At 34.8% G+C, this 16,434-nt stretch overlaps 1 protein-coding gene across 1 annotated transcript in view; it reads left to right on the forward strand.

The window, feature by feature from the left end:
• The first annotated feature begins 300 nt into the window (after positions 1-300).
• Positions 301-16,434, forward strand: part of CPS1 (carbamoyl-phosphate synthase 1) — a 114,578-nt gene continuing 98,444 nt past the window's right edge. The window contains exon 1 of the mRNA XM_037523974.2: positions 301-564. Coding sequence (XP_037379871.1) covers positions 439-564 — 126 coding nt within the window. The 5' untranslated portion in view covers positions 301-438. The remainder of the gene's footprint in view (positions 565-16,434) is intronic.

Below are 16,434 nucleotides of genomic sequence, written 5' to 3' on the forward strand. Positions count from 1 at the left end.
AACATGATAAAAAGGCTTTGATCTTTAACATCATTAGGAAGTTACTACTCTAAAGTAAATTATATCCCTAAAATTGTCACTGTGTCTAGGTCATTCTATTCAGCTGCATAAGCAATTCCTTTGATGGATGACTAGTTTTCTACAACACTAGCATTATTTCAGCAGAGAAAGGTAGTGTTTGATGTGTTGCAATTTGTATTACATGTCCATGGAACATCTATGGACATTACCTTAGGAGGAGGGGTTAAGGGAAGGAGGAGCTGTGGCTGAAGCCATTTAATGACTGAATGGAAATTCAAAGATCGCTGTGCAGTCAGTCTTAAACATCGACTGCACCCCCGCAGCTTTCTTTCACCTTAATTACAAATTCTTACAACAAAATTCTCACAAAATATATGTAATTTCATTTAACTGTAGTCACAAGTCAACATCTACAAAATGACGAGGATTTTGACAGCTTGCAAAGTGGTGAAGACCCTGAAGACTGGCCTTGGCTTTACCAATGTGACTGCCCAGCATCAATGGAAAATCTCAAAACCTGGCATCAGGCTCCTGTCTGTCAAGGTAACATTCCTTCATTTGCTGTCTCTGATAACATTGTCTGGAGTGTGGTATAGCATGGAGCGAAAGTGTCACAAAGCAAATATGGATGTGAATGTAGTTCTGAGGTGCTAATTTATAAATATTTGTTTTACTCTAGGGCATACTGATTTAGCAAATGGTCATTTTTTTCTGTTCTAAGTAAAATTACACCAATTTTCACCCAACATAAAGAATAATCACAATTCCTGTGAACATGTAAATGTTCTGTTTAGAATACAAAAATTTAAAAAGTCAGCTGGGTGTTGGGCCTACATAATATTGGTCTCAGTTTGGGTTCAGAAATGGAGTGTGTGTGAGGCACATCACAAGAGGTAGTGTGTAAAGCACTGACTTTGTGCTGGTTCACTGTAAAACTTTCTCTTTTGAGATATCACTTTTTTTTGGTTGGGGGAAGATCTTTGGAAGAAAAATATCTAAATAACTGGTGTTTGTAAATTTTCATGTAGACACTGTCCTTGCATGTTAGCCTTAGCCCTTTTTTAGAAAGCCAAATTTAGTATTTTTATTTTGCATTTTATAATACTGAGGCAATTATCACCTGATAATTCTGTACCTCCAAGTGTTTACAACTGAGGAGCAGGTCCAGAAGGAGACATTAAGAAATCATCCTTCAGCCTCTACCATTGAATTATGAAATTCCAGTAGGAACTTCTGTTCTTTTCTATAATTTTATGAAGACATTTATTACCAGCAAAGTTTGAAATTACTCAATGGGAACTTTGCCAATGAAAATCATCTTTAGTGAATATAAAGTTTAAGTAATCACAGTAGCTTTAAATACATTACTTCTGTAGTGGCAAGAGCTATAAAAAGTGAAGTGGAAAAAACTCCCAAACAACCTCTGTCTGTTGATATAAAAATAGACTGAGGGTTTTGAGTATTCTGCTTCTACTTTGCATGCTCACTAAATCTCTTCCAAATGTTTCTACAGCTTCCACTGCTAATGTTGCTCATATCACGATTCAGTGTGATTTTAGCACTGAGTGATGTTGGCAGGCTAAGCAATGTCCATAGAGTCTTGTGGCTTTCACTGGTGGGGGAGGGGAAGAAATAGGAGTAAAAGGAGAGAGGGAGACTGAAAGGATGAGGGATGAGGGGTGTGTTTGTTTGTGTGTGGGTGGGGAGAGAGAGAGCAAGCAGGAGCTCAAGTTCCAAGAATCAAAGACCTCAGTAAGAAACAACCAAACTACCATTTTAAATTAAGAAACCCAGGAACAACCATTTTCTTAGATTCAATTTATTGTAATAAAAGAACTGGCAAGGAGATGTTCTAAACAGCCATCGAAGACAGTGACTAGGTTTAAGTCATGAGAGTGTGAGGGTCAATATTTGGGTACAGTTTAATGTTAGTAATATTTCAAGGGTACCCATATATATCCTCAGAGAGAATAAATACTAATGAAAATAATATTACCAAGAACTTGATATGTTTTCTAAGAATTCAGTGTTGGGCCCCTTGGAAATAACTTCTTGCAAAAATGGGTGCATAGGGAAAAGTGTTATCTCCATCAGACACCAGAAACTGAGAAATTGAGTGATTATTTAAAGTGGCTTAAATGTGAATGAAATTAGGAGCCAGTTCTCCAGGATCTTAATATGTGCTCTGTACAACCACAATAAGTTTAATTAGTAGATGGACTACTGTGAAAGCACTTCTAGCTCCTGGTGGAAGATCTATTTTAAGGATCTGCCAAAGTTCACAGCTAAGAATGACAAATTTGTAGGAGGAATAAGCCATCATTTTATGGTGTAAAAGCCATTACTCACACTCAATCATTGCTGGCCAAAGTTTTGGAGGAATGCCAGGCATGAAAAATAGAAGTTCTTGAACTTCACAATAGTGAATTAAAATTCTGTACAGCAATCCAAGGGGACTAGTGTTATTACTCACTCATTTTGAAATGGTTCTCTACCTATTTTTCTTTCCACCTTCACTTTTAAAATTCAACTCTCTTAGACAAATATATCCGAATTTACTCCTCTTATATGGGCATCACATTTTAAAGATAGTTAAAAAATCATTAGGATATAGTTTTATAATAGTGAGAATAAATGGATCATGGAAGATACTCTACAATCAGATCTACATATACTTTCCTTTCCCTGTAAGCCTCTTACCTTTGCAGTCTTTGGAGATCACTTTTGACTTCTCTTGGTGTCAGGGTTAGAGTGGGTTTGACGACAGCATTGACGTACTTGTACTTTTGTGTGTCCCTTCCTTGTGTATTTGTTTGTGGCTAATATTTGTAGCATGTACCTGGCCAATAGACACAGCTGTATTTTACTTACAGAGATGAAGAAAGAATTTCAAAGTACTCTGCTTTTTAAGGGAACTTTATATGCAGGGTATACATGATCAACAACCACAAAATAATAAATTTTGAGAGCCCCTAATCTTTTTTTTATCATATTGAAAAATTTCAATGTTTATTATTACATTCAGCCAGTTGTGGTTGTGTAGCAGACAACACACTTGACAGGGAATAAATATTTCTGATTTCTGATATCATATGCATTTACTAATGTTCCGAACTTAATCTAAGTCACATGTTCTCTCTGAACCTAAATTTTGTCGTCTGTCATATTGAAATGATTATTGATTTACTCAAAGGAGTGTGTGAATAATACACAAGATTGATGCTCAAAATCTATAAAATCTATGAATCTATAAAATACTTTAAAAGCAAAAACTAGATAATTAAAAAAATTTGGGACTTAGTAAAGAGAGCAGTTCTTTTTTGTTTTTTGAGGGACTACAAATTAGTACAATGACAAGATGTTTGAGAAAAATTCTCAAATATTTATAATGATTTTTTCACTTTTGCCTTCACATAAAGCCTGTCTTTATGAAGATATTGCTTATAATGATTTAAGACTCAAGGACAATGTAGCAAATAATCTTTTTTTCCACTGTAGTGAATTCAATTCTGAAAGTCAGGGTGTACATCTTAAAATCCTCATAAATTAATTAATTAGCAAATAGTTAATTAGTAAATAAACGTAAAACTTCTGCCTCAGGGAGATTAATACATGGAAATACATAGACAATAAGTGGATAGTTTTGGACTTCATGAAACTTACAATTAAAAGCTGAGTTCACAAGTCTTGGAAAGTCATTAAAACTAAATAGTTTTATTTTTACCTGCAATTGGGTTTGGAAATCAAAGATATTAAATTGAAAAGGTTAACTTCCTTATGAATGAGACAAGATTCACTAAGAACTGCCTATAACATTAATTCACTTATATTTAAACATAGTGACTCATCTTACAATTAAGCCTGGAATCTAACAGTCTCAGTGTCCATCTCTCTGTTACTTTAGATATAAATAAGCCTCAGGAATAATTATTCCCTTTGAAAGGTTTTCATTTTGCAAGATATTATATTCTGATTCCCACACTGAATCATCTATTTAGCTCAATGGTGAGGAGTTATTGTCATTTGATAAGAAATTGGCAACTGCAAAATATCCTACAATTAAGATCATTTAGTTATATTATAGTAGCTTTAAAGATTTTCACTGGAAATTGAGTTCATTATTATATTGGAGTCTCCTCATATATATGAGTGGTAGAAGTAGGAATAGGGTTATCACACATTTTCAAGAATAACTTTTATAGTAGACTTTTACTACAAATAGATAAGTTTTAAGACTGAATTTCATCCCTGATAATCCAAATTTTTTAAATACACTATATTCAAATTCCAAATGAGAGGGGATAGTATTAGTTTTGAGTGATTAGCAGCATTATGTAACGTTGGTGGACACTATTTCTTTAATTGGGTGGTAGACTCTCTTTTGAACATTTTTGCTCATATAGTTCCCTTTTTATGTCCCATCCTTCTAAATAATAGATTCATTTATTTGTCATTAACAGCCCCTTGCCAGAAATCTAGAACAGGGTCTAGACTGAGGTTAGGCACTTCGACAGGAAAAATAGGTCTTAGACCAGACAGACACCTATAGTGCAGGATTGAAGGAGGTTGTCATTAATAGGACCATTGTGTGCCTCCTTCAGTGTGTCTTAGACAATTCACTCCCTCAACTTTGCCCCAGTCCTGCATCTGGCTGGAAAAATGCCCAAGTACTGACACAAGTATTGACCTCAGGCTCCCCCTATGATGGTACCTTGAGTTTCTATTTGACTATGCTTAGCCAAGATTACTGATGCTGGGAGGGTGAAATTAGGTCCTATTGCTGCATAAATACAGAGCACTCTTCTGCCCTCACATCTTTCTTAGAACTTTATATTTTCAACTTGTACCAAAAGTTGGAAGTGTAGTGGTATCTCTTAGGCAATGGTCATGTCAAAGCTCACTTCAACACCGCAGGAGTTTGCTGTGCAGGCTGAATACTCTTGATGTGACCAGTATTCTTGAGGGTCTTTATAAGGGCTGTGGGCTGAAGAAAGTTACATGGGTCAGGATCAGACTTGGTGCTTGACTCAGTCTCAGTAAGCTCTAGCTTACACTTGACTTCCTCTGCACTAAATGATGTTGACGCATAAAAATCTTTTTATTGTCCCTCTAGTCTTTTCCTTTTTTCCAGCTTAATAAATGCCATATTTTGATCTTTTAAGTTTCATAGGGAGATGGTGGCTATTGTGAAGTTCTTTTAAAAAATCAGTAGGGTTGTTGTATCACTAAGAATTTTGCTGTTAAGTTTCTTTTAGAATATATCGATAAATATAAGACCACATTAATTTATTACCATAAAGTAAAAATTAGCTTATGTGTTGGAGAGCACACCCTGATTAAGAACAATTTGCCACATAGCAGATACTCACTCAGTGCTTGTTCATCAACCTACATTTTATGAACATGCTTTGTAATGGAATTTTTCTAAATGCTATATTTATTTATAATGAGAAACATAACTGGAGTAAAAATTACTTAGGAATCTGACTAATTTATTTATAAATGTCCAGAACATAAAAGTATTTAAGTAAATTAAAATTGTAATTTCCCCTTTCCCCCTATATTGGCTTATGTTTAACCAAAGGCACATGACTTAATATTACCCTAGGATGTTGTAAGGCTATTAACTTGGGATGTTGTAAGGTTTAATTGATTACTGCTGTTACAGTACTTTGAAATCCTGAAGTATTAGGCATTTTAACTGCAATGAAGTCTCATTAAATATTCTAGACATTGTACAGTAATTCTGAATTTTAAATATTCATATTTTATAGTATAACTCCAAGGATGGAAAATAAGATTTCATTTACCAATAAAGAATACTTCAAGATTTTAACTTTTTACCATATTATCTATGCAATAATAAACTGAAATAAATTCTGACTTTAAGCTTCTTACTGTTCAAAGTTTGGTTCAGATTTATTTTATTTCTTAGGAGGATGAGTACTGATGTGAACTAATAGCTAAGAAACATCAGGTAAGCCAGAAAATAAATATGTGATGTAGCTTTAGGCCTTGGTGAGAATAAAAATAAACACATGGGACTTCTGCTTTTTCCAATATGCAAATAATTTACATAGACAAATGATTTTACACCAATACAGTCATATTCCCAGAGTAATTTTCATTTCCAGTACTAGCTTAAGGGGATTATTTTAGATATAATATTTTATATTCAAATCTTTTATGGAATTTATTGCTAAGTTAGTTTTAGCTTTTACATCCAGAATATTTATTGGTGAATTCTCACAGCCAGGGGAGAAAGAATGCTGTTTTTCCCATTTCACAGATGTGTAAGTGCTATAGTGAAGACAAGGACAGAGGGGTGTCTATTTTTGTTCATAAAAGTGAAAATATATGTGGCAAATTTGGTTTTATAATGAATTAGTCCCCAAACACCACACAATCTTTTCCCTTTGTCACTTCGTTTCTCTATCTGAGGGTTGTTATTTCTAGGATTGAAGAAAACAACATAGGCCAGGGTCAAATGTGGCATCAGAATGCTCCAAATCCTTTCTCCAGCTGTAATTTTATTGCTTACTCAAGAGCCCATTTATTTACTGAATAAATATAAAACAAATTAGATTTTTTCTTTTCCTTCCCTTCTTTTTTGCTGTATTTTGAAAACAGCCTAAAAGCATCAGCAAAGGTTTTTGCTTTTTATGACTGCTAGTAATTCTGTAAGTAGCAGACTTCAGGACAATGCCATTTATACCTGACAAATTTCTTATACTTTAACCAAAATATTGTCATGTGTTAGTAATAAAATATGCCGTGTTTCAATTTTCTATTTGTTTCTTTCTCCTATGGCCTTGTAAGCTCTGTGAATGCAAAAGCCTAGTGTAGATGTTTTAGACTAAGGAAAAGAATCAAAGAAAACAGGTTTAGAAGATCATCATCATCAAAGTTAGCCCAGAATGATGCTAAAATGTGGAATAATAAATGCACAACAAATGGATGATTTTTAAAACATAATAATGAATGGCAAGGAAAAACTAACAGCAATAATAAACAGTTGGCTGGCTATCTCAGAACTTTCATAATTTATAAATTATGTTTGAATTTTGACTGTTACTTCCTAAACCCAAGCCTTATAGATTAGCTGATAGTAATAACACCAGGGACAATTTTTGAGCTTTTGGAAGGAGAATTTAACTGTATGACTTCCATTATTAGTTGTTGTTCTCACTCTGGTGAATGCTTTGAAACATCTACCCTTTTAAACTTGATTTCAAACGTTCCAAACTGAGAGCATTAAAGTCCTGGTCATTTATTTGTGGTCTAATGAAGCTGATCAATCATCTTACTAGGAAATTAAATTAGACCCATGAATATAGGGTTACAATGAATTTTAAGGAAAAATAAAAAGTGTTTATAGTATCACATTTTTATAGTTTATAGTATCACTTACAGTATCACATTTTTGCATGTCATTAAAAAGATAAAATATTATATAATATGGTAAACAACAAAATCAATACCCATAGCAAACCAGCCAACAGAGAGAGAATTTATTTGAATTTCTGTTTACATGAAACCTTCCTCACAAAATGTATTTTCAACAAAAATTACTTACAGTTTATGAAAGAATCCTCAGGTTTTACAAATATTAGAAAGTACAGCAATCCCTCCCCTACATTTCCACCTGAAGAATCAAAAAACACTAATTCAAAAGGATATATGTACATATATGCTCACTGCATCCCTGTTTATAATAGCTAAATTGTGGAAATAGCTAACGTGCCCAAGAAGAGAAAATCAGGAAAATGTGGTACATAGACTGGAATACTACTCAGTTGTAAAAAAGGATGAACTCTTACCATTTGCAACAATGTGAATGGAACTGGACAGGATAATACTAAGCAAAATAAGTCAGAAAGAGACCAATATCAGATGGCCTCACTTACATGTGGAATATAGAGAAACATAACAAAGGGTCAAAAATCAAACCAATAATAAACTTTGAACATATGACTACAAAATTGAGGCAACCAGAGGAAGAAAGTGGTTTGATCAGAGTATGGGAGAAGAGGGTCCAGTGGAACATGGTGGCAGATTGTTGGGGCACTGTTGATAGACAGATTGTGACATTGTACTTTGTAGAGGTTTGAGTATAACCTCTGGAGCAGGTATAGTGATATAAATCTACTTTACCTCAATAAACATAATTTGGAAAAAAAGTATAGCATCTAAAGATTGCTCAGTTTAATAAAATGCCCATTTAAAAACTAATATAAGAATCAAGATTTTTTAAAGATTTATTTATTTATACAAGAACTGGGGTACAGGCCAGAGGTGCGGGAGGGTGAGAGAATTCACCAGAGTCAGAGCAGGGAGCAGAACAGGTAGATGGACCAAAACACTGCTGAGGGGAGCAGTGGGCGAGACAGGAGAGGTCTGCTGTGCCATGTGGTTATCTCCCTGGCCGGCTAGGAATCGAACCGGTGCTGCAGAGGCTGCGGACAGCTTCACGGCCCTGTGCTCAACCTGCTACACCACCGGGGAGGCCCAAGAATTGAGATCTTATAGAAATATATGTAATTCAGTTTAATTTAGAGAAAAATAAAATTGTAAAATGAAATATTAAAAATGGGTTAATTATACGGCTATCCCCTACTTTTAAAAGTTTATACTAGGTTTTATGAAAGACGTACATTAATATGTATATTCACTAATGTGAAAGACATCCGAAGGGGATGTTTGCATTTATGACCAAAGGGCAACAGTGAAAGTAGAGGTCAGCAAGCATCAAGAGCAGCCACTTTGTAAAGATGTGTGTTTACTGAATCATTCCTGCTTTTACTATATGTTAGTGTTATTTTAGGTTTTATGTGTAATTTGGTATATTATTTTTAGATTTAAGAATGCTTAGGTATTTTCTAACATAAATTAATTCTAATTGCCTCTCTGTTTTATGCTATTTTGGTTTATGAAAGATTTCCTAGAAACACTCTCTGATAGCTGTGGAAACCTGTATGCAGGAAATTTTCACTTTATCCCATTCAAATATATGTGTGAAAAAAATTTATAATCGTGGACATATCCTCCTCCTACAAAATTGCAGATTAGTGTAACATTTAGTATTAGCTAGACATGGAGACTATTAATTTAAATATTTAATCCTTAAAAATCATCTCAACTTGGGGGCTTCCCTGGTGGCTCAAGGAGTTAAGTCTCAGCACTATGAAGCAATCCACAGCCACTGCAGTATGAGTTCTATCCCCAGCCAGGGAGCTAACTCACACAGAGTGCAGCAGACCTCTCCTGTCTCACCTGTAGCTCTCCTCAGTAGTGTATTTCAGACAGTGTGCCTGTTTTGCTCCCCACTCTGTCTCTGGTGAATCCTCACATCCTCCTCCCCTGCACCTCTGGCCTACACCCCAGCTCTTGTATGCATAAATAAATAAAGTAAATATTGAAAAAGTCATTGCAACTCATAAGAAATTACACTTTTGACCATTTTGAAATTTAACTGGCTACCAGATCTACACATCTGCATGCTCCAGGGTTAAAGGAAGCAAACTATGAGCTAAACTAGTTTTATTGTATTTTCTTTATTATCTTTATTTTTTTTAAATAAATTTTATTTTTATATTCCCCATACAATTGCAACCCCCTTATTTTGACCCCAATCCCTCCCCTCCCCCCCCCCCCCCCCCATAGAGTGTCTCTGGTTCATAGTTTTTTGTTGATTTTGATTTTTCACTTTCTTGTAGTTATTCATTTTCCTGGTCCCTTATTTAAGTTTTCTAGATTCCTGCTATGAGTGAGACCATCCGGTATTTTTCTTTTTCTGTCTGGCTTATTTCGCTGAGCATGATCCCTTCCAGCGCCATCCATGTTGCTGCAAATTGCATGTGTTTAACTTTTTTGAATGCTGAGTAATATTCCATGGTATATATGTACCACATCTTCTTGATCCAGTCATCTATTTTTGGGCATTTGGGCTGTTTCCAAAGCTTAGCTATTGTAAACAGTGCTGCTATAAACATAGGGGTGCAGGTGCTCTTTGGAATTGAGGTTTCTGTGTCCTTTGGGTAAATACCTAGGAGTGGAATTGCTGGATCATATGGAAGCTCTATGTTTAGTAGGTCCAGAAATCTCCACACAGCTCTCCATAGTGGCTGGACCAGTTTGCACTCCCGCCAACGGTGCAGGAAAGTTCCTTTTTCTCCACATCCTCACCAACATTTGTTGTTGCTAGTTTTTTTAATATGTGCCATCCTCACTGGTGTAAGATGGTACCTCATGGTAGTTTTGATTTGCATTTCCCTGATTACAGGTGATGTTGAACATTTTTTCATATGCCTGTTGGCCATTTGCATTTCCTCTTCAGAGAAGTTTCTTTTTAGCTCTTCTGCCCATTTTTTGATTGGATTATTTTCTTTGTTTTTAATGGTTACAAACCCTTGGATTGTTTTTTTAAATTTTTTTTTTTTTTTTTTTTTTTTTTTTTTTGGTGGGGAGGCAGAGAGCAAACAGGTAAACATTATTTGCTTTGTAAACATTATTACATGGATGAGAGAAAAATATAAATCCTGAAGAGGTGGAGATAATGTTATTAAATACAGATACAAGTTAAACACTTGCTTAAGCTGAATTTTTTAGAAGGTAAAGTGAAATCTCTCTCTCTCTGAATTTTATTTTGCTCTGTTGCCTGCTGAAATTGTGCTTACTAGTCTCCTCAAATTCAAAGTCCCTCTGTGGCCTTCAGTACTAACACTGACTTTGATTCAGGCACCTAAGTGTCTCTCATGAGTTAGCTTCCATGGAAGCAAACACTGAGTTGCATTTGGGGAGCTAGATATCTATTAGGGGTCAACTTAGATGAAGGGAAGCTTCTGGATGCAGGTTTGGGTAGAGAAGAAGTAAATTGTGATGCAAGTTGACAAAACCTTAGTTAACCTGTTGTAAACTCTTGCTCATCTTGCTCCCACGAGGACACTTGTACCCCAGAGCTGTATAGCATGGGTCTTTATGTCCCTGGATGGCTTGGTCACCAGGGTGGGCATGGGGCACTGCAGAAAAGGTATGGGGCAAGACAGTTCTCTGCAGCCAAGGTGGACCCTAAAGGAGTCTGACAGCTAGGGATGGTGTCGTGACCTCCCTTCTTACAGCGGGTAGTATCCTTCCTTGAGGGAGACAGAGGGGTGTCTCCATGTCTGCAGCATCTATTAACGGTCTTCAGAAATTGGAACTTGGAATTAGTATGCTTAGTTTACGAAGCCAACTGCTTCTTCTCAGACTATAGGATATTATTAATGACTCGACATTTCACTCTAACAAATTACAGATTTACAGAAAGGTAATTCTTGATTCACCTAGGCATTGTAGTTTACCCACGATAGTTTTGAATTAAAGTTCTTTATAAATAAATTTAAGCAGAGTTCATGATTGAATTGCCTTTTATCTCCCATTAAAAAATTGGAAAGCAAAAATAGATGTACATTTAGAAAAAAGAAAAGGGATAAAACATAGCCCAAATTAGGCTGAAATTTTCTACCTGTTTGCTCTAAAGGAAGTGGAAGGTTGTACTTGCCAAGTCACACTAATTGCTACTCCTCCATTTCCTAGTGTAATGACCTCACCTTTCCTAAGCTTCACTGTAAAATGGATGGCTTAATATTACCTACCTCTGTTTTTTTTTTTTGGTGAGGAGTTGATGAGAAAATGATGTCTTAAGGAGGGGAGCAGGGTGAAGTTCTCAGTGAGGGCAATGTGCTCCCAAATTATATATTTACAGCATAGTTTCATAATTCTATTTGAAATCAGATACCTTTCTTAGAACAATAGAAATTTATCATTGTGTAATTGTATATAGACTATGATAAGCATAGATAACTACATATGCAATCTGGTTTATGTCTTCATGGATCTCATTAAAACAATGCCAAAGGGTAGAAATAAAACAATGACAGGTCAGTCTACTTCTCTAAGGTATGCTTAAGAAATGGTGACATTTATTTTGTTTCAAATAAAATATTAATCCAGAATTTAAACAATGAAACAAATTGGGAGGTTATTTAATAGGTGGATTAAAATGAAACAAAATTTGAAGTATGTGTGTTATCTTTAGTTACTATTTTCAAAATTAATTATATGAATATTCATTGAGTGCCAAGCATGCATAGTATTAGCACTATGTGCTGCCTCAGCAATAGTAACAGCCTTAATTATTTTGGAGGGGGATAAAAATGAAATAAGTACTAAATCTGTCTTTTAGGAAAGAGTTCAACTGAAAATAAGATAAGTCAGGAACTTGAAAAGAATTTGAAATATGAGCAAAATTAAAAATTCTGTTTAGTTTAAAATAAAAAATGTATAATTTTTTAAAATATTAAAATAGATAATGGGAAAGGTGAGTGTCAGGATGAGAGCATGTACGCTTATACTCTTTTCTCTTGTAGCTTTTTCTCTTTCATTGAATTCATTATTTAATCATTATTTAATCATTAGTGGAATTTTGCTAAACACTTAGCAGATTATCAGACTAAGGTAATTTTACCAAAGTGTGAATAAAGCTTAATTATGATGTAATGACTTTAAAAGGAATTGCAGCACCACTTACATCTTTATTTAGAAGAATACTTTTAGAAATAGGGGTTCTTTATTTCCTTACTTAGTCTCCCAGGAAATAAATCACACGGAGTTAAATACAACTATAAATTGCTTCTCACTTTTGTGAGCAGGGCCTAAAAAGAAATAGTCAAAATATGATTAGAGGAAATCAAGAGTGCAAATTGCAAGGTAGTTTGTGTCTCAGAAAAATGAAGGTATAATTATGTAGTTACTTTGAAGCCCAATGGTCATTCATTCACTTTTTTCAACCAATCAGTGTTTGTTAGGTATTACTAATGGCAGAATTTTAGGGTTGATAATGAGTCACACCTTCTCCTCAACCTCTAAGTTTGGAATCAATTGAGAAATAAGGAAATGGTATTCAAAGAGATCTAAATACCAATTTCTTAATCCCACCATGCAGGCATCAGATTAAACTCATCTTCCTTAGAATTTGTTGCTGGTTTGTGTCACTCTGTAATAATTGACAAAAAGACAGGCAGCAGCAAGTTAAACCCAAATTTCAAACTGAGCAAGGGGAAAAATAATACATTGTTTTTTTCCACTGTGCTCAGTGATTCAAAACTGAATAGCTCTCAGTGTTCAAATAACTTTTGATATCTGAATTTGACTTAGTAGTTTCACTTGAATTGGTTAAGGCAAAAATTCATAAGGATAATGTAAAAATACAAAATAATTATTTGTCAAGGTTCTTTTGTATAAATTATTCCAAAACAAAATAGAAGAATATAGAAATTTCTTCCTATACCCCTATATATTTTAGAAAATATTCGATAAGGAGAGTCTCCTCTTTCATTCTCCATTTGCAGAATGAATTAGGGAATTAAACAGTCTGTTATGTAATTTAAGCACGTCAGCCTCTTTCACATAAAATAACTATTCAGTTGATATAAATGATATTTTTGTTTTGAATTGTATACAGTGTGCACTCACATACACAACACATTCAGTATTTGCATCCTGGGGTAGCCATCCACTGGCCTTTCCCTTCTACATCCCTTTCTTCTTCGATGTCACTCACATCTCTTTCCCACCATAATATCTCCAAATTATGAGACTACATTTAAGATAGTATAGAGGCACTGCTATTTACACACAATGAAAAAGCAAATCAAAAAACAAGTGTTGGGGCCTCCCCGATGGCGCAGCGGGTTGAGTGCCGCACTGTGGAGCTGTCTGCAGCCTCTGCAGTGCTGGTTCAATCCCACCGGCTGGGGAGAATCCCACATAGCACAGCAGACCTCTCCTGTTGCGCCCGCTGCTCCCCTCAGCAGTTTATTTCATCAGTCTGCCTGTTCTGCGCCTTGCTCTGTCTCTGGTGAATCCTGCGCCTGGGCAATACCCCAGCTCTTGTATAAAAATAAATAAAAAATAAAAAGAATGAATTTTAATATTAAAAAAAACCCAGGTGTTGGCTTATTTTCAGATTCTTCTCTAGGACAAAGTAAACACTGAATATACCATTTTTTTTTTCAGTATTTTTATCCTTTTTTTTTCCAGATTGATACTCAATGGTTCTTTATTCAGCCAACAAAATTGAATGATTATTTGCTCTGTGTCAGGCACTAATGTAGGTGGAAACAAAGCAGACCCAACACTCTGTTTATGTGAAGTTTACTTTAATAGTGGGATGATAGGATAATAAGTAAGACATTGGTTGACATATCAAGAGGCACAGGATGCTATGAAGAACGAGAAGAATAAGGAGATAGAGTCCTAGGCAGGCATATTGTTGTCATCCTAAATAAGGTCAAGGTAGATCTCACCATGTAGGTAGATTGCATTTGAGCAAAGACTTGAAGGAAATATTTAACTTTTGAAATTTAGATTAAAAATTCCACTTGTTTGCTTCTGAAAACTTTATTTTTTATTATTTAAAGTATAGATGGAAAAGAAAAGGTAAATTATTTTATGAAAGAGAACTCTCCCAAAGAAAAGTATGGTATTATATTTATCTTTTTATCTCTGGGTTTAGATACTCCTTTTGAGATTTTTTTCTGGGTTATTATTCATGCAGATAGCCCTTTTGCTAAATATAGGAGCAATCATCCCTATATTACCAGAGCTGAGCATGGCACTTGGCACATAGTACCAAGGGAGCCTAATGATATTTTGATTTAAATGTTTAGACTGTTTTATTGTATATACACATAGAGAGCAGGTTATGAGAGAAGTGATTGTTTGTAGAACTCAAAATTACGTATCCTTTGGTTATTTTTCATAGCATTTTATGAGTGTACAGATTTCTCTTTCTTAAGGTTTCTTTGGTTCTTTCAGCTTTCAAAGTACTAAAGTGCTTTGGCAATAGCAATTTAAATTATAACTTAATTTTACAGTCTAATTCCTAGGCCACAGACATCTTTCTACTTGGACTGAGGCCACTAAAATATCTTACTATGGTCATAAGGTGATTTCTTTTGGACTTGTTGGGATGAAATAGTGTTTGGGGAATGGTTAGCTAGAAGAGGGGATTCCAAATAATAGCTCTTTGTTCAGAGTTGCTCCATCAATTCATAGATAAGTCAATTGGCACTCATCATTTTAAACTCATTGGAGGCCAATGTTGTTAAGTGGACTATAACAGGAACTATAAGCAATAAACAGAAGTCTTGGAACAATATAATGTGTAGTGGGAAATAGGATTGGAGGATCTATAAAAGCTGCCAAGAAGAACAAAAAATATCATTAAAGGAACAAAAAGACATATTGAACACAATCTCAGGGACTATTTCAGGCAACAGTAAATGTCTCTTCAAATATATCTTTAAAAGACGGAAAGCAAAGTAGGAAACTAGTCCCATGGAGAAAGGAATAAAAATACCAAATAGAATTGTAGGGACAGAATAACAAGAGTTGGATTTGCTTACGTTAATTTTTACCTTTCTCTGATATAATTAGTGTCTCATCCAGGGATAAGATAATTTGAAATTCTTAGAAGAGGATAGAGTGGCTACGCTGGTATATAGAAAACAATTAAAATTTGGAGTTCACACCTAATTTTTTGCCAAATGAAATAAAGTTATTTTAGGTTTTATCAAAGTTATGTATTATTTAGAAAAGTATTCCCTTCCTTCCTTCCATTTTGTGAAAGCATGTAGGTTACACATTACTTTCTCAAGAACAGAAAATAATACATTTGGTAGAAAATATTTTTTGACAATGAATTTCTATTATTTGGGCCAAAGAATTTCACCAGGTGAAACATGTCAGAGTTATCTGGGGACTTTTCCCAGATAACTCTTGTCTTGTCATTACTCAGATTGCATCCCTTAATTATTGTGGTTTCCTTTGTGCTGAGTAATTCCAAAATTTTTTGCTTTAGTTTAGTGGTTGAGAAGATAAACTGTAACTATTTAAAGATAAAGTTTAATCTTGAGATCTCAGACTGTTTCCATGGTTATAGTTGAAACTTTACCTTGAAGATAAACTATGTTAGAAAGAGCAATTTTTTTTTTTTGCCCATGGACACACACATACACACTCATACATACAGCACATATAAAATGTGGGGTGCAGCACTTGTCCAATATATCACAGAAATGTAAACTTGAATTCCATGCATTATACCTTTGATTAAAAAGCAATAAACTTCTCTGTTTAGAGGAATATTTAAAATGTCATTTTTTTTAAATAGAGGCATGTTTTATTTATTTATTTGTTTGTTTGTTTGTTTTGTTTTGTTTATACATGCACTGGGTAAGTCAGAAGCGTGGGAGGGTGAGAGAATTCACCAGAGCCAGAGCGGGGAGCAGAGCAGGCAGAAGGACCAAAGTACACTGCTGAGGGGAGCAGCGGGCGGCAGGAGAGGTCTGCGTGCCATGTGGGACCCTCCTC

The sequence above is a fragment of the Talpa occidentalis genome, unplaced genomic scaffold (assembly GCF_014898055.3).
Source record: "Talpa occidentalis isolate TD23 unplaced genomic scaffold, MPIMG_talOcc4v2.1 talOcc4.3, whole genome shotgun sequence".
Lineage (NCBI taxonomy): Eukaryota > Metazoa > Chordata > Mammalia > Eulipotyphla > Talpidae > Talpa > Talpa occidentalis.